The sequence below is a fragment of the Aotus nancymaae genome, unplaced genomic scaffold (genome assembly GCF_030222135.1).
Source record: "Aotus nancymaae isolate 86718 unplaced genomic scaffold, 86718_ANA_hifiasm-v0.15.2.pri h1tg000051l, whole genome shotgun sequence".
NCBI classification, from domain to species: Eukaryota; Metazoa; Chordata; class Mammalia; order Primates; family Aotidae; genus Aotus; species Aotus nancymaae.
In genome coordinates this window covers 24,734,394-24,753,396 of record NW_026988465.1, presented here as the reverse complement: position 1 = coordinate 24,753,396, position 19,003 = coordinate 24,734,394, and the positions used below count along the sequence as shown (strand labels likewise).

Here is a 19,003-nt window from a genome sequence, read left to right as displayed (position 1 = left end):
CGCTCAGTTGCTTGCTACCAGAGGGAAGCTTCCTTCACTATGGCCCGGACGAAGCAGACAGCCCGCAAGTCCACCGGCGGCAAGGCGCCGCGCAAACAACTGGCCACCAAGGCGGCTCGCAAGAGCGCCCCGGCCACTGGCGGCGTCAAGAAGCCGCACCGCTACCGGCCCGGCACCGTGGCTTTGCGTGAGATCCGCCGCTACCAGAAGTCCACAGAGCTGCTGATTAGAAAGCTGCCTTTTCAGCGCCTGGTGCGCGAGATCGCGCAGGATTTCAAGACTGACCTGCGCTTCCAGAGCTCCGCGGTGATGGCGCTGCAGGAGGCCTGCGAGGCCTACCTGGTGGGGCTCTTTGAGGACACCAACCTGTGCGCCATCCACGCCAAGCGAGTGACTATCATGCCCAAGGACATCCAGCTTGCGCGTCGTATCCGCGGCGAGCGAGCATAATCCCCTGCTCCAGCGTGGGTTTCTACTTACAAAGGCTCTTTTCAGAGCCACTTAGGTTCTCACTGGAAATAGCTGTTACACCACGGATTGAAGGGTCTTCAGTGCAACTTCAAAGCAGTGGGAAACTGTTCGTCTTTAACATGGTCTTTCTCTGGGTATAAGGAAGGCTAAAGGATTTCACTTTCTCAAGGAAAGATCAGCAAATCTATGTACAAGGTGGTATGAATTCCTTCCTGCTGATGCTGTTCTTTGGGCCGGTACTTTGGGTAATAATTAGATTTCTTAAAAGGGCACTGGCTTTGGCCCCCTGGAAGCTCGCTGAAAATCGCTGACATGAGACTGGTTGATTAATACAAAAGGTATACAAGTGCATTTAGCACATAGACACGGGAAGTTTCGAAATGAAGACCCACCCGCCAATGGTAAGTTGATATATCACCTTGAGGTTATAGAAAGAATGCAGGGTTGGATCCTGGCAAAACATGATGGGAGGGAGAGAGGAAAAAACTTGGCAAGCAAGAGGCAGTCTTGTTATTTGGATGAAACCCCACAGGTAGCAGTCCTCAGAAAAAAATAGATGGTAAGTGTCCCTTTTTTAGAGCTTTAAAGGTGTCAGCCTGGGTATGGTGGCTCATACTCTCCATCTTTGGGAGGCTGTGGAAAGAGGTTTCGCTAAGCCCAGAAGTTTGAGATCATCCTGGGCAAGATAGCAAAATCCTGTCTCTACGAAAAACAAAAAAGAGCTGGGTGTTGCAGTGCACACCTGTAGTTCTAGCTGCTCAGAAGCCTGAGGCAGGAAGATTGCTTGAGCCCACGAGCTCAAGGCCACAGTGATTGCATGCACCCCTACACTCCAAGAAATGTGACAAAGCAAGACAGTCTCTAGAAATATAAAAAAGGTATCAGACTCTCAGTTAATCTCTCCTAGATCCAGGAAAAGACTAGAAAGGGAAGGCATAGTGACATTAATGGACACTACAAATGCAAATTTTCCCCACAGAAGTGATTTGTAGGGCTGCAGCAGTCTGTGGGCCCTGAGGCCGCATTTAAAAATAGGCCAAAGAAATGTATTTTGGGGTAAAATATTTTCATTTCCTTCACTTTATTTTCTTCAAGAGATTGCTTTTTAAAGGTTAAATCCGGAAATATACTCTAGGGCCTTAAACAGCGCCCCAGAAAACAGGTGCACAAAAAATATTCATTGAGCCTGATTTTATCCCTGAATCTTAGTTTGGAGTGCCTCTTGTGGCAGACTAAAATATATCATCCCGAATTATACTTTGTCATATTTCAAGATGGCTATTCAGAGAAACTGCAGACAGAAAAGCTCTGAAAGACTCTTTTGTGATAGAAATTTATACCTATAAAGGAAATCTACATCAGTAAATGGTGGATGCACCTACTGGCTTTCTCGGAGGCCCCTTTCCCTCCCTAAAGAGGAATCGAAGATTGACTCAAAGGAGAGAAAACTGTACTTTGTCACAGGAGGTCAGCTATTCTTCTGAGATTACTTGAGAGACTTTATATACATAACAAGGAACCCTTTGCCTTTCCTTCCCAGGTGCTTTTGCATTTCCTCCCTCACCCTCCGACCACTTGTGTCACCACCTCTTCCAACCCCCCAGAAGTCCCAAGACCTTGTTTTTTTCTGTAGTCTCAGAATGGTATACAAATGTCAATTAGGGTGGTCACAAGAGAATAGAAAATTCCAGGCAGCAGTTTCACATCACTAGCAAAAAGGAAACTGTTGAAATAGCTGCACAAGGTAGGGGCCAAAAAGACCCTGAAAACCGGGATGTTGGCCAAGCTGGCTCAGTCCTACTTGACCCACCTTGGCACGGGATTTGACCTAGGTTTCACCTGGGACCTCATTATATACTTAAGGTAGAAATCCGACACCCACCAATGCCATGACAGTTCCAAGAACACCCATTTCTCGTGGAAAAGTTTTGAGAAATTGTCACCCTTTTCCAGACATCTTCATGAATATTCCATTCCTTGGTTAAAGAAACCCATAAAGATTGAAGCCCTAATCACTGCAGGGCAAGACTCTCTCTCTTGAGCACTTATTTTCACTTTGCAATAAACCTCTGTACTTTCACTATTTTCCGACTTGTCCTTTGATTTTTTCTGGCAATGGTGGTAAGGGCCTGGGCCCTGGCAGGGATCAACAACCTAACAACCTTTGGTCAGGCTGCCCTTGAACTCTACTAAATACAAAATTAACCTCCTAGCTGTCCTTGTTCGTTGCTGGGCATAGACTGAACTAACTTTGGGAGAAACTTAGTTTATAGTTTAAAACAAAGACTGTAGGCTGGGTATGGGTGGTGGCTCATGCCTATAATCCGAGCACTTTGGGAGGCCAAAGTGGGTGGATCACGAGGTCAGGAGTTCAAGACCAGACTGGCCAAGATGGTGAAACTCTGTCTCTACTAAAAGTACAAAAATTAGCCAGGTGTGGTAGCAGGCACCTGTAATCTCAGCTACTTGGGAGGCTGAGGCAGGAGAGTCACTTCAACCCAGGTGGCAGAGGTTGCAGAGGGCCGAGATCGCACGGCTTCGCACCATTGTACTCCAGCCTGGGTGATAGAGTGACTCTTGTCTAAAAAAAAAAAAAAAAAAAAAACCTGTAACAGCCCTTTCCCAGGGCAGACCTCCTTCTTGCCTGGGGACTAGACGCAAACATTAGCCACAAGATTTGAAATTATGGTTTAGGAGTCAGACAACTGAAGGCTACAAGATGCAGATCCTGCCTAAATTGCTCCTAAGATCAGCACTTGATGAATCAGCAGGCACCACCCAGATTGATAAACTGCTTCATCTGATCTGGTACGCGGGCCTCAGCCTCCCAAAGTGCTGGGATTACAGGCATGAGCCACCGCACCTGGCCATTTCTTTTATTTATTTCTTTTGCTTTCTTTTTCATCTAGTCAATCTTGAAGGATGCTAGAAGTCCAACATTTTCTTTTGCTTTCTTGCTCTGTCGCCCAGGCTGGAGTGCAATAGTGCACTCTTGGCTCACTGCAACCTCTGCCTCCTGAGTTCGAGTGATTCTCTTGCCTCAACCTCCTGAGTAACAGATTACAATGACAGGCCACCATGCCCTGTTAATTTTTTGTGTGTTTTTAGTAGAGACGAGGTTTCATTTGCTCTCCACTAAAAGTTGGCCAGGCTCGTTTCACTCTTCTAGCCTCAAGTGATCTGCCTGCCTCGGTCAGTACAACTCTTTTTTAATGTGAAAAAAAAATACACAATGTATCTCAACCAATAGGGATATACTGAGCAACTGTCTTGTCAATTAACATTATCATAAGTGAGGAAAACCAGAAAGCCATTCAAAAGGTACTTACTTTAAATGAAATAAACTTGCTTTTTAAATTAAGAAATCTTCTATTTGTTTCCATGCTGGTAGGAGAAGAAAATTTAAAAAGTATCTGATTTAACATAGAGAATTCACAAGGGGTGGTATGTGGCGGCTCACCTCTGTAATCCCAGCAGGTGGAAGGCTGAGGCAGGTGGATCGCTTGAGCCCAGAAGTTTGAGACCAGCCTGGGCAACATGGTGGAACCCCATTTCTACAAAAAATACAAAAAGTCGTTGGGCATGGGTGGTGGCTCATATCTGTAGTCCCAGGTTCTGGGGAGGCTGAGGTGGGAAGACAGCACTCCGGCCTTGGTGACAGAGCAAGATCCTATCTCACAAAAAAAAAAAGAAAGAAAGAAAGTACACCTTTGAAAAACACAAATGTCAATGTTGTAGGGCACAGAAAGGTGTGAGACCCAAAGGTTCACAGCTTGAACTATAACAAAAAAGAGGTTAACAAATGACAAGCATAAGAAATGGATCTAATCAAAGTTTTACCTGACACTGGAGACTTCAGAAATGAAGCTCCAAAGACCCAAGGAAAACTGTCTGTTTTCATAGGTACCTCCAATGAAGAGAGACATTTAGAGACAGAGAGACATTTAGAAATGTGATTAGGCAAAGACAGTATTGAAGAAACAGCACGGCTTGTCTGTTCAGATTCTTCTCGGCCTCTCTGTGTAGCATCCTATCCTCCCAGGTATGGCAGAACACCTTTGCAATGAGAGTCTTCAAGGGAGAAGGGACAGTCACTTTCTAGGTTTTAAGGCTTGCTTTTGGGGAGAGGAGTTGTAGTTTCCATGACCTGCTTTGGGAAAGAGGCCTTCTGGTTTCTATGACTCCCTTCCAGCGGAGAAAGGACAGGAGACAGGAGGACCGGAAGAGGTCAGAAAGACCTTGCTTCTAAGGTTCTCCCAATCTCCTTTAGTTCAAAGTACTCAGCATACAAAGATGCCATACTTTGAGGAATTATGTTCTGAGCCCCCAAAAATGTAAATACTCCTAGAGCAAAACTTTTTTTTTTTTTTTTTTGAGATGGAGTCTTGCACTGTCACCCAGGCTGGTGTTCAGTGGTACGATCTCCACTCACTGCAACCTCTGCTTCCTGGGTTCAAGCAATTCTCCTGCCTCAGCCTCCTGAGTAGCTGGGATTATAGGCATGTGCCATATGACCAGCTAATTTTTGTATGTATTTTTAGTAAAGATAGGGTTTCGCCACGTTGGCCAGGATGGTCACAAATTCCTAACTTCAGGTGATTCACCTACCTCAGCCTCCTTAAGTGCTGGGATTAGAGGAGTGAGCCCCCTCACCCAGCCCAAGTAGAACAAAATATTTTCTAGGCAATCAAGTAAACCAGAGATGTTTCAAAGGACTGTGAAAGGAAAATAAATCTCAGTACCCCAAAACCACTAAGCCAAGGAAAAGTCAAGCTGGGAACTGTCAGGCAAACATGCCTTTCATTTTATTCCGAAGTAAGATAGCTACAATAAAAAGCTACATACCTCCCTTACAATATTCCCACAAGGAAATTCCCTGTGGACAAAGGATACAGGGAACTCAAACTCATCCCTCTGAGGCTCACCTGAGACACATGTGTATCTGATTGCTCCCTCTGCCCCATTGTATATGTAAAAATGCAGATTCACTGTACTAGACTAAATTGTCTATTCAGTGGAAGACTGATCAAGGACTCAAAATAATGTCAACTTTTGTCTCGACTCCTCTTCTAACCTGGAAGCCCCCACTACCAGTTGTCCTGCTTTACCAGACCCAACCCACGTACATCTTACACATATTGATTGATATCTTATGTCTCCCTAAAATGTACAAAAGCAAGCTGTACCCCAACCACCTTGGGCACATGTTGCCAGGACTTTCTCAGGCTGTGTCACAGGTGCATCCTTAGCCTTGGTAAAATAAACTTTCTAAATTGATTGAGACCTGTCTCAGATACCTTTTGGTTTACACGATGTTATACAAGGAACCAGAATATTCCTCCCCAAAAATACGCCACTTGGCTATAAGAATTATTTTGAGAAACAGTCGACACAGAAAAAGCACTGAAAATGGTAAAAGTTTCTGTTTTATAAAAGAAAAACAACAAAAATGAACAAAACTTCCATTTATAAAAGACATTTCCCTGGTAAAGATGTCCTCCTTGGTTATACCAGAAGAGGAGAATGGCCTCCAGAGACAATTCTTGCCACCTGAGATGACTTGAACCTGCATACAAGACCGTATTAGATAATCTTTATCTTCCATTAGTTTACTCCATATATTTTGCTTCCCACAATTTACTCCCCTAGGAAACGACCCCCTCTTTAAAATGGTATACAAACCCCCATGTCTGTCTGCCTCCTTGGGCTTTTACTCCCTTTCTGTGAAGGCTGCCATATGCATATGTATAACAACAAATATTTTCCCCTATTGATCTGTCTTTTGTCAGTTTAATTTGTAGGGCCCAACTACAAAGCCTAACAGGGTAAAATGCAAGTTTCCTATTCTACAGTTTCTTTTACCACATAAAGGGGCACTTAAAAGGCTTTTCAATGCTTCCAGATTTCACCTTGAAATAGCTTGTTATAAAATAACATATCCAAGAACAGTGCATTTTAATGACGCAGAATGCTGCCTCGTTTTTCTGTAGTTGGAAAAGAGGATTGCTGATATTAATGGGCCACAAGAGATACAGGATTTAAACCTGCAAGATTAAGGACCTAGTTTCCACTGTTAAAAGAGGGGGAAAAAGAGTCCAGCCTAGCTCAGTGAGAAATTGATTAACTAACAGAACATGAGTATGTAATGTTTTGTACATACAGAAAACATAGTTTATAATGTACTTGAAGAGACTGACTTTTATAATAAAATTAGATAATTATTAAAGGAGTAAATAATCAAACACATTTGAAATATAAAAAGTAAACGTTACTGATGTTCAGGAAGAAAAAGAATGAATGTCGGCAGAGAGAAAATCTGATATCTGGAGGTGTGCAAGTCAGGGCCAGAGAAAGGTGATTCCCAACAGCCTAGGTCAGGAAAGTCACCCAACACTCTCCCTTTGAAACTCTTTTTATTGGAGTAGTCATCCTTGGTCTCTCCTTCCTGCACTTTATTTGTAAGTTTAAAAGACAGGGTTTCTGGGAAAAGCTGATTTCCTAGTTCAACAGAAAAGAACGGAGTAGCTCAAGTGGTATGTCCACCACTGTAGGAAAATAGAGGGTAAACGCCACATTTCTTCCTCAACCAGCTTCCTGAAGTGTTTCTAGGTGAATGAGGAAAAATATAGAAAGTCAGTTCTTCCCCCAAAAATGTGGCCAGCGAGGGAGAGAAAGAAACAGAAAGGACGGCTACAGAAAGGGAAAAAGGTAAGGAAAATAATAGAGAACCAAATTTGAGAAAGGTGAGGAATCTCGCCTTGAAACTCTCATCAGGCGTCAGCCTTTGCAGTCAGCCACTCCACAGGCTGATCACTTTGAGACTGTAGGAAGCAGTTTCTACACACCATTTCACAAATGCCCAAAGCCACTGTGATTGCCCCTCTAGAGACAGCGCCACTAGGTTCCAGCAGCCACAAGGCACTAGAGCAATGGATGTTTAGAGGTGACAGGGAAAACTCAAAGGAATATCCCTGCAGCGGTGCTCAGCGCAGAACACTGTGGAAGGGCAAAGTGAACGGAGTATTTTTAATTGGGCATCATTTTTAGAATCTCGAGTTTAAGCACCGCCCTTTCCATGTTTTCCAGAAGTGGTGGGCAGGGCTCAAGGTCTGTAAATTGAGTGACTGGATGCAGCTGGTGTGGAGAGTTCTCAATCAGGTCCGATTTATCACTATATAAGCTACTGTTGCGAAGGTTGCTTTCTGGCGTTGTTCTTAGAACAAAACATGTCTGGGCGCGGCAAAGGCGGGAAGGGTCTGGGGAAAGGCGGCGCCAAGCGCCACCGCAAGGTGCTGCGCGACAACATCCAGGGCATCACCAAGCCCGCCATCCGGCGCCTGGCTCGCCGCGGCGGCGTGAAGCGCATCTCCGGTCTCATCTACGAGGAGACCCGCGGGGTGCTCAAGGTGTTCCTGGAGAACGTGATCCGGGACGCCGTGACCTACACGGAGCACGCCAAGCGCAAGACAGTCACCGCCATGGACGTGGTGTACGCGCTCAAGCGCCAGGGCCGCACCCTCTATGGCTTCGGCGGCTGAGCGTTTCATTTGCTTATCCCGTTCCTCCAAGGCCCTTCTCAGGGCCACCCATGAAATCTGTGAAAGAGCTGTAGACTAAAGACCCTTGATTTCCTAACACCTAAACGTTTGGCAGTTTTGTCAAACGAACGGTTTTACGTAAACAGTCACCAAAGTTATTGCAGTTCCGTGCCCCTTTCAGCATCACCTAGTGGTTAGAAGCGCTGGATCCTCTGAGACGACCAAATGTATAACGCCTCTGGTTTTCCAAAAGCTACAATAGCATCACGGCCGGATTCGTTAAGCTTGTGTGGATTACTTCAAGTGCAAGGGCCGTGTAACTGACAGCGTGGTCCGCAACACCCCAAATGCTTCACTATCGCCCTTTACGAAAGTCGGTCAACCCTCAAAACATTAAGTACATTTAAATCAGAAATACTGGCATACCGCGAGGCTCGAATTTCATACTCCCTTCAATGCCTCCATTTACAAATTTACTCGTTTCACTTTTCTTTCACAATCTTAAACTTTTTGTCAAATAATAGTGACGCCTAACAGTTAAAATAGGGTAAGCCAAGTTTACATCTTCAAGCTGACATTGAAATAGGATTTTGATGCATGAAAAATCCTACAGTTTTGGAAGGTTTTTTGTTTTCGTTTTTGTTTTGCTAGCAAAACCATTTTACGTTTCTTGACGCACAGCAGAGGCAGAATGTTTCCCTTTCAATAGCGGATTAAACTGGGAGCCAATTCCGTGAGTGAGACGAGACACGCCACAGTCTACTGTCCAATCAGAATGCGAGGGCGGCTATAAATACCGGGATGGTCAGTTTTTTTCTTTTCTCATTTGTGTGGAGTAGTTGGGTCTATTTGGCCATGGCAAGAACTAAGCAGACAGCCCGCAAGTCCACCGGCGGCAAGGCGCCGCGGAAGCAGCTGGCCACCAAGGCGGCTCGCAAGAGCGCCCCAGCCACCGGCGGCGTCAAGAAGCCGCACCGCTACCGGCCCGGCACCGTGGCCCTGCGCGAGATCCGCCGCTACCAGAAGTCCACTGAGCTGCTGATCAGAAAGCTGCCTTTTCAGCGCCTGGTGCGCGAGATCGCGCAGGACTTCAAGACCGACCTGCGCTTCCAGAGCTCCGCGGTGATGGCGCTGCAGGAGGCTTGCGAGGCCTACCTGGTGGGGCTCTTTGAGGACACCAACCTGTGCGCCATCCACGCCAAGCGGGTGACTATCATGCCCAAGGACATCCAGCTCGCGCGCCGCATCCGAGGGGAGAGGGCGTAAAATTTGTATCAGCCCGAAAAGTCTTCCCCACCCTAAAAGGCTCTTTTCAGAGCCCCTCAATTGTCACCAAAAGAAAGCTGTAGCTTTTGAGACTGTCTTAACCCCGTTCTAAGTGTAAGTTGCCTACGAAACGTTGGCTCAACACTAAAATCAGGAGTCAGGTCACAGGCTGGTATGCTAACCCGATTCCATTTGCAGAACCTACTCCTAACTGTTAAGGAGATTTAGTTTTGAAAAGCATTCCTGTTCTTACTGAGGAATATATATACTGCTTGCCTACCTGCTCCTAAGGAAGGGAACAAGCAGTATGAGTGTTTAAGAAACGGGTTTCCTCGGGCGGGTAGCTCACGCTTGTAATCCGTGCACTTCGGGAGACCGAGGCGGGCAGATCACCTGGAGTCAGGAGTTCGAGACCAGCTTCACCAACGTGGAGAAACGCCGTCTCTACTAAAACTGCCAAATTAGCGGAGTGTGGTGGCGCGCACCTGTAAACCCAGTTACCCCGGGAGACTGAGGTAGGAGAATCGCTAGAACCCAGTAGAGGGTGCGGTGAACCGAGATCCCCCACATTGCACTCTAGACTGGGCAACAATAGCGAAACTCCGTCTCAGAAAACACCACAGGCTCTATGCCGGGCGCGGTGCTCACCCTGTAATACCTACAGTTTGGGAGGCCAAGGCGGGAGGATTGCGAGGTCAGGAGATTGAGAGATGGTGTTGAAACCCCATCTCTACTAAAAATACAAAAATTAGCCGGGCGTGGTGGCAGGCGCCTGTAGTCCCAGCTACTCAGGAGGCTGAAGCAGGAGAATCGCTTCAACCCGGGAGACAGAGGTTGCAGTGAACTGAGATCGCGCCACTGCACTCCAACCTGGCGACAGAGCCGACTCCATCTCAAACAAACAAACAGACAACAACAACAAAAACAGCCTCTAAAAACTTCACCTGTGAGAGAGTGTTAACAATAGACAATGACGACTCAGAAGGGAGGAGAGAGTGAATAAGTTACTTAGTTGGTACAATGTAAGTTATTTAGCTCTTGTATACCCTGTGTAACTTGACCACCATAGAATCTATGCATGCAAGAAAGTTGCCCTTCTACTCCCATAAATTTCTGCAATTAACAGTTTTGACCAAAAGCACAACACTTTTGTTCTGTTTCAATGTAATGTTTAGCAAGCCATGTGGGCCCCAGAAGACAGAATCATTAACCTGCTGCATGCTGTCATCTGTGAAATGAACTTCTAGCTCTGTAAGTGGACCTTAAAAAGTATTTCTGGACTGGGCGGGGTGGCTTAGGCCTGCAATCCCAGCACTTTGGGAGGCTAAGGCGGGTGGATCATGAAGTCAGGAGTTTGAGATCAGCCTGGCTAATATGGTGGAACCCCGTCTCTACTAAAAATACAAAAATTAGCCATGCATGGTGGCAAGCGCCTATAGTCTCAACTATTTGGGAGGCTGAGGCAGGAGACTCGCTTGAACCCGGGAGGCGGATGTTGCAGTGAGCCGATATTGAGCCCCTGCACTCCAGCCTGGGCAACAGAGTGAGACTCCATCTCAAACAAACAAAAAAAACAAAAAAACAAAATTTTCAGGCCAGGCCAGTGCCTCATGCCTGTAATCCCCGCACTTTGGGAGGCTGAGATGGGTGGATCACAAGGTCAGGAGATCAAGAACATCCTGGCCAACATGGTGAAACCGCATCTGTAGTCCTAGCTACTGGGGAGACTGAGGCAGAATAGCTTGAACCTGGGAGGCAGAGGTTGCAGTGAACCAACATCAGGCCTCTGCACTCCAGCCTGGCAACAGAGCAAGACTCTGTCACAAAAGCAACACCCCCCCACCCCGCCCTGACACACACAGACATTTCCCTGTCATTTCACAATGTGATTGTTGTAAAGTGTGAAGTTGAATTTTCATGAGTTTTTGTTTTGTTTTCAGTGAGAATCAGTCTGGATATTAAAATTCAAGTGGTATTTTAAAGCTCTTCCTGGTTTCTAACCAAACTTGTTCAGTATTTCCAGCTGTTTAGAGTTTCCTCATGTGCTCTTCATATGTGACTATCATGACCTCATTTTGCTGTTTATCTTTTTGAAATACACATCTTGACCTAGGAGATATCTGGCAGAGATGTGAAGGCAATTTTTCTCCTGAGTGCTCTCAGCCAGCTCAGCCCGCTATCTGCACCTTCCCTTCTTTCTTATATTAGGTTCACTCTTGCAAAGAGGCTTCTATCCCAGCAACTGGTGCAGCAGTGTCCAACCTTTTGGCCTCCCTGGGCCACACATAAAATACATGATCACTAAGGATAGCTGAAGAAAGAAAGAGAAAGAAAAGAAAGAAAGAGAAAGAAGAAAAGATCTGTGCATAATTTTTGTGATATCTACCATCACAGATGAGCAAAAAAGTCCTCACATTCAAAGGGTTGGATACCTGTAAGATTTTTGGAAACTTAAGATTGCGTTCAGGAAAAAAAAAAACCAAAAAAACAAACAAACAAAAAACCCAAAAAACAAAAAACAAAAAAACCAACCAACCAAACAAACAACAACAACAAAAAAACCATTTCTGACCCATGGGGCCAGAAGCTTTTTCCAACAATGTACTTAGAACTCCTTTCGTGACTGGCTGCTAGTGCAGGAACAGCTTGACACTGCCTCTTCCCAGCTTTGAAGATAGTTGTCTCCTCACCTCTTCAAGGATTTTCCCTCCAGATCGGAGCTGAGGCCATTTCATAGGTTTAAAACTCAAGAGCTGCCACTTTGTACCTGTATAACCTTTGGCAAGTTATTCATTATCTCTGGGCCTCATCTTGTATAGCCATAAATGTGGCAAATTAACAAAAACCTGTAAAACATATTTCAGGTGACTTTCTGGCACGTAATAAATGCTGAATGAGTATCAGCTCTTATTGTTATAGTCCTGCTACCGTTACCCATGAAGTTTTGGGATTTTTTTCTCTTGCATCTTGTAACTTTTTTGTATGGAACAGTGGAAAGTGCTTGGTTAGAATATTTTCTTGTGAAGATGTCCTCTTCCTTAGTTCTCAATTTGCATTATTTGGTAAGAGGCCTATAACAATATCTGTGTCTCTGTGGAGAAATTTATAACACAGCAAAACGACTAGATAATAAATAGTTTAGGGTTTAAAGGCCATATCTAGTCTCTGTCACACGTTCTTTTTAGTTTTTAGTTAGTTTGTTTTTTGAGACAGGATCTTGCTCCATCTCCCAGGCTTGAGTGCAATGGTGCTATCACTGCTCACTACAGCCTTGATACCTTGAATTCAAGTGATCCTCCCACCTCCACCTGCCCGGTAGCTAAGACTACAGGGATGTGCCACCACAGCCGGCAATGGTTTTTGTATTTTTAGTAGAGATGGGGTTTCACTGTGTTGCCCAGGCTGGTCTGGAACTCCTGAGCTCAAGCAACCCACCTATCCAGGTCTCCCCAAGTGCTGGAATTACAGGCATGAACCACCATGTGTGACCTTTTTAAAGACACTTCTTAGCTTGAGGGCCATACAGAAAGAAGCCATTGCCCAGATTTGGCCATAGTCTGCCAGCACCTCCAGGAGTTCGTAGAGAGATGGACTGTGTTGGCTACTTTAAATTTTCTTGCACAGCATTTCCAGGGTAAGAAATAAGTGACTGTTTATTTCATTAGAGATCCAAATCATTATCTGATCTTTTTGTATCATTCAGGCATCCTGTCCATTCCCCTCCACCTCCCATAAATAGCAAACTTCACATTCATTTCCACCTCACTGTATTTGCCTCCATCGTTTTCCTGAGTTTTTCTGAACCTCTATAATCTGAAGTCTCTCAATATCCAATACAACGTTTTAACGGTCAATAGCCAGGTATTCTTCTAAAATATTAGCCTGTCTGCACTTAAACACACAAACATTCCCATACTGATATATCCTAGCTGCTTATAGAAGAGAGTATTCCTGATAATGCAGCTTGTTAAATGTGGATGGAGATTCAGGGGGCACAGTGAAAACATTTTGAAAACCTGACAGAGACCTGGGTCACCAAACAGTTTGTGCATCTGAGGATCACTGGGAGCTCTTGAATAATTTTCCACAGATTTGAATTTTTTCTAAACTGAATTATCTATACTATTTTTCTTCCTCATTTTCATGGATTTTCCCAGGAACTAAACAGAGAAAACTTTAATCAGAAAACATATCATATGTAAGTTTGAATTTGAATCTATGCAGTTGGATTCTTAAAGCGATTTGTGTTACTTGTGCTACAATGCAGTCACTCTGACAGTGGAACTGTTCCAAGCTGCACAATCCCATTCTGTAAAGACATCAGCACATGGAAGCTCCTGGGACACAGAATCAGTTTGTAAAGTCAAGTCTATGTGGTTGAGTTGGGGCTGTAGGCAACCAGCTGCCCTGTGCCTGTGTTACTTGCTACAGTTAGAAACAAAGTTCATGCCCAAACCAACAAACACACTGTCTTTTCTCTGGCAAAAATCAAAGCCTGAACTCGTGCGCAAATTTTTAAAAATAAGTTTCTCCGGATGCTTAGTAGAAATTTATCATGACACTCAAGCAACTAACATGATGCCCTCAGTCCAATGGAGTCTTACAAAAAGCTGAAGGGATTTTTTAAAAAAGCTTTCATCAATTGCACGAGATTCGTGAAAACACAAACAAGTATGTGAACCTGGAGGCTGTTTTCCTCCTTTGGAGCTTCAAAGTGCCAAATTCTGTATCGTTATTTCAAGCATTTAATCAAATTTTAAGGACTAACAAACACAATTTGGGAGTCCAACCGCGAGCTGCGGTGGCCGGAGGGCGGTGGATTGGACGCTCCACCAATCACAGGGCAGCTCCGGCTTATATAAGCCCTGGGCCACGAGCATAGCAGCAATGCAAAACTTGCTCTTTGGATTTTGAGCTTAGTCTCTTCTAGCAGTTTCTTGTAGCCATGTCGGAAACCGCTCCTGCCGAGACGGCCACCCCGGCGCCGGTAGAGAAATCCCCGGCCAAGAAGAAGACAACTAAAAAAGCGGCCGGCGCGGCTAAGCGCAAAGCGACCGGGCCACCAGTCTCAGAGCTGATCACCAAGGCTGTGGCCGCTTCTAAGGAGCGCAATGGCCTTTCTTTGGCCGCCCTCAAGAAAGCCTTAGCGGCGGGTGGCTACGACGTGGAGAAGAACAACAGCCGCATCAAGCTTGGTCTCAAGAGCCTGGTGAGCAAGGGCACCCTAGTGCAGACCAAGGGCACCGGCGCTTCCGGCTCCTTCAAGCTCAACAAGAAGGCGGCCTCGGGGGAAGCCAAGCCCAAGGCCAAGAAGGCGGGCGCCGCCAAGCCTAAGAAGCCCGCGGGGGCCGCTCCTAAGAAGCCCAAGAAGGCTGCAGGAGCGAAAAAGGCAGTGAAGAAGACTCCGAAGAAGGCGAAGAAGCCCGCGGCGGCTGGAGTTAAAAAAGTGGCGAAGAGTCCTAAGAAAGCCAAGGCCGCCGCCAAGCCGAAAAAGGCAACGAAGAGTCCTGCCAAACCCAAGGCTGTTAAGCCGAAGGCAGCAAAGCCCAAGGCCGCTAAGCCTAAAGCAGCAAAACCTAAGGCTGCAAAGGCCAAGAAGGCGTCTGCCAAAAAGAAGTAGGAAGCTGGCATGTGAAAACCGCAACCAAGCCCCAAAGGCTCTTTTCAGAGCCACCTATAGATCTCTGAAAAATTGCTGTGCACAAAATGACTGCCTTCTCACCCCGCCTTATGCAGAGATGTGGTTAATAAACAGGAGCAGGCAGAGAGATTCCTTGCGTTAGAATATCTCGGGCAGTTTTTCTCCCCTGAGCTTAATGGGGTCCTGCAAGGCAAGCAGGAGCCCGGGGTGCTGGCTAGACCCTCCATGCAATTTCCCAAAGCAATCCGTCATTAAAGCATGAGTTCCAGCTGGTGCTTTGAGAGTTCATATCATGCTTTCTAGCCTGGCTACAGAAAGTTTAAGCTTAAAAAGCCCGCTCTATATTCTGATTGGTCAGTTTTTGTTCCGTCAGTTTTCCCCGCGTTTAAGCCGTTTAGGCGCCAGCTGCTTCGGCATTAATAAAATGTGTTCCCCACGCACACCGCTAATGGAGGAGGTTGGTGGAAGTAGCAAGTTTCAAGCTACATGCCGATTTGGGTATTTTAAAAATTAAAACATCTACACAGATGAAAAGCCAGTTGGCATTTGTGTCACCCAGGCTGGCGCGTAGTGCCGTGCTCACTGCAGCCTCAAACTCCCCGGCTCAAGCGAAGCCTCCCACTTGAACCCTAGGACTATAGGCGTGCACCACTACGCCCGGCTTTTTGTCGAGACGGGGTTCCGCTACGCTTCCCAGGCAGATCTCGAATTTGAGTTCCGTGATTCTCCTGCCTGTACTTCCAAAAGTATAGGGATTGCAGGCGTGAGCCACTGCGCCTAGCCCTGGACTTTATTGTTGGCTGGAGTACATATAACACTGGATGAATAAACACAGAGAATGCAAAATGACTTATTCACATCTGACTTAAACTAGTGGCCCAGCACTTCCGCAGAAATAGTAGGTGGCTCTGAAAAGAGCCGTTGTACTGGAAAGTGATTCATGGAGACATTATTTGCCCTTGGCCTTGTGGTGGCTCTCGGTCTTCTTGGGCAGCAGCACGGCCTGGATGTTGGGCAGGACGCCGCCCTGCGCGATGGTGACCTTGCCCAGCAGCTTGTTGAGCTCCTCGTCGTTGCGGATGGCCAGCTGCAGGTGGCGCGGGATGATGCGGGTCTTCTTGTTGTCGCGGGCCGCGTTGCCCGCCAGCTCCAGGATCTCGGCAGTCAGGTACTCCAGCACCGCCGCCAGGTAGACTGGCGCGCCGGCCCCGACCCGCTCGGCGTAGTTGCCCTTGCGGAGCAGGCGGTGCACGCGGCCCACGGGGAACTGGAGCCCGGCCCGAGAAGAGCGAGTCTTGGCTTTGGCGCGGGCTTTGCCGCCCTGCTTGCCGCGTCCCGACATGATGAAAAAACGATCCGCGAATGGCGAAGAACAGTTTAGGGAAAGTCACCGGAGCTCCGTTACTTATAGTCAATGCTGGGCGCGAAAATAAAACTGTGCGACTGGCTCAAATTACAACTGTATTTCAGCCAATGGAATCGCTGATGTTAAGTACGCTTCTTTGCATTGGACGAAGATGCATTTGACGTCATCTAGAAGCGCCACCAGTCCTACACAGTAATCACCTCGTTTCCATAAGAATCCGTGAATTGGAGGTTACACTAGGCAAAACACTTCCTTATTTTTATTTATTTATTTGAGACAGGTTCTCCCTGTCGCCCAGGCTGCAGACCTCCGTCTCCTGGATTCCAGTGATTCTCCTGCCTCAGCCTCCTGAGTAGCTGCGATTCCAGGCTCCGCCACCGCAGCCCGGCTAATTCTTGTAGTTTTTCGTAGAGACGGGGTTTCATCGAGTCGGCCTCTCCAATTCCTGACCTCAGGTGATGCGCCTGTCTCGGCCTCCCAACGTGCTGGGATTGCAGCCGTCAGCCCCAGCGCCCGGCCGTTTTTTTCTTCCTTTGAAATAGGGTCTGGCTCTGTCGCCCAGGCTGGAGTGCAGCGGCGCGGTCGCGGCTCACTGCAGCCTCCGCCTCCCTGGCCGAAGCGATCCTCCTCCCTCAGCCTCCCCAGTCGCTGGGACTACAGGCGTGCCCTACCACGCCCGGCTAATTTTTTACGTTTTTCTGGAGAGTCGTGGTTTCGCCATGTTGCTCACGCTGCTCGGGAGCCCCTGACCTCAAGTGATCCGCCCGCCTCCGCCTCCCAAAATGCTGGGATTACAGGCGTGCCCTGTCAGGCCCTTCCGATTTTTCCTATTCTTTGTACCCTTTTTTCAGTTAAACTACAGCATGTCTGACCCCGCCAAGTCGGCCCCAGACCTGAAAAAGGGTTCCAAGAAGGCTATGACTAAGGCGAGAAGCGCAAGCGCGGCCGCAAGGAGAGCTGCTCCGTGTACGTGTCCAAGGTACGTCCACCAACACCAGCATCTCCTTCAAAGCTATGGGGATCCCGAACACCTTCATTAGTGACATCTTTGGGCGCATCGCGGGTGAGGCCTGGCTCATTACAGCAAGCGCTCGACCATCACCTCCAGGGAGATCCAGACTGCTGTGTGCTTGCCAAGCACGCTGTGTCCAAGGGCACCACGGCCGTCACCAAGTACACCAGTTCCAACTGAGCTCCTCGCTGGTTTGTCCACTTGGAACTCCACTAGGTTCGTCCTGACCCACATCCCAGAGATTCTTTTCAGAGCTTTCCATACTTTCTAAACAGAACTGACGCTCATTTAACCCTAGTTTTGAAATGTCCAGTTGGCTTTAACCTAAAGCCTTTCATAAATGCTTCTTAATTTATGCAAAAGATACATTGTGGTCTTATGGTATTTCCAGTAGTATTTGCTACCAAGTATTTTATGTTTCAAATGTCAAATACACAAAACAGGAGTTTTATTGTGTACATTTCACTTATCTGGATTAAATTTCAAACTGAGAATCCCGTTGAGTAAGTTATTGTCTAAAAAAACAAATATTCTTTAAAGTAAAATTCCTATCATCTTCTACTGAAGTATCATTGGACATTTTGCAGGTTATACCACAATTTTCGGGCTTCCAGGTAGGATGCTCAATGAATAGCCTGTAATGCCAAAGTGCTGGCATTACAGGCATGAGACATCACGCCCTGCCAATTCCGTCAAATTACAACTGAAAAACCAAAGTTACGCTTTGTGCCTTGTAGAAGTCTATGCTCCATGGGTGTGGCCACTGCCAAAGTCTAACACCAGGACAGAAAGAAACAACAATTGCATTAAAAGACATGAAGGTAGCTGAAAGAGAGAAGCATCCCTTAGAAAGCCAGGATGATCTTCAGGAATTAGATCTAGCAAAAATAGATAGTATTGTCAGAGGACAGAAGTGGTGAAGTCATTTCATCGCAGATGTCACTTAGTTCTCTGATGGCTTGAGAAGGATCATCTTAATGTGAAAAGTGGTGGATATAGATAGTTCTGAAAAACAAGGCAGAAGTGAAAGTTCTTTATGGAGTGAAAGATGTGATTGAACAGATGACAGGTTGATTAAAATGTTCCAGATGGTAAAGTGAACATATTTTGATGGTTGAATATTAAGCTGTTTGGTGAGAATCCTGCAAAAATAGAGTCAGGATGAAATGCCTAGCGTTCAAGAGATTTGATTCAAATATAACATGTAGTTTTGAAGATAGCTACTATTTCTTCTACCACTAGCCTACCCTTCAAGAGATTTGATTCCAGTATGATATACACTTTTTAAGGTACCTACTATTTCTTGTACGAATAAGGTAGTGCAATTAATGTCTGTATTTTTATTTTGGACTTCACAGACACTTGAACTATGAAAGTCATCGATCTGTTTAAATTTTCAAGCATTATTTATTGATCCAACAATAGGTTGTTTAGTCTCTTTCTCTAGTTCTAATGCTAAGTATTTATTTATATTTAATTTAGCAACCCACTTCTTTGGTGATACACAACTGAATCAACATGGCAACTAATTTGCTAACTTAAACATCATTGTGAGAATTTGTATTATTATATGGGAAATCCACTCCTGGACCAGAGAGTGTGATGGCACTGATGTATATCATTTTATATAACTGCATTTTGAAGAATTTAAGAATTGGAAGTCCTAGATTAATTTAGTTATTGATATTTTTAAAACATGTTAACAAATG

At 46.0% G+C, this 19,003-nt stretch overlaps 3 protein-coding genes and 2 pseudogenes across 3 annotated transcripts; 4 read left to right on the top strand and 1 right to left on the bottom strand.

Moving 5' to 3' along the window:
* Positions 1–39: 39 nt before the first annotated feature.
* Positions 40–2,632, top strand: LOC105726417 (histone H3.1). Its single transcript, XM_012465879.2, has one exon. It carries the CDS (start codon positions 40–42, stop codon positions 448–450), a length of 411 nt encoding a protein of 136 aa, XP_012321302.1. The 3' UTR covers positions 451–2,632.
* A 5,065-nt stretch (positions 2,633–7,697) lies between these two features.
* LOC105726413 (uncharacterized) overlaps positions 7,698–19,003 on the top strand; it is a 29,499-nt pseudogene continuing 18,193 nt past the window's right edge.
* On the top strand, positions 14,162–15,344 carry H1-5 (H1.5 linker histone, cluster member). The gene has a single exon (XM_012465878.3). The coding sequence runs from the start codon at positions 14,221–14,223 to the stop codon at positions 14,893–14,895; it is 675 nt and encodes a 224-aa protein (XP_012321301.2). The 5' UTR covers positions 14,162–14,220; the 3' UTR covers positions 14,896–15,344.
* Positions 15,717–16,261, bottom strand: LOC110567349 (histone H2A type 1). Its single transcript, XM_021666753.2, has one exon. The coding sequence runs from the start codon at positions 16,256–16,258 to the stop codon at positions 15,866–15,868; it is 393 nt and encodes a 130-aa protein (XP_021522428.1). The 5' UTR covers positions 16,259–16,261; the 3' UTR covers positions 15,717–15,865.
* LOC105726416 (histone H2B type 2-F-like) lies at positions 16,905–17,554 on the top strand (annotated as a pseudogene).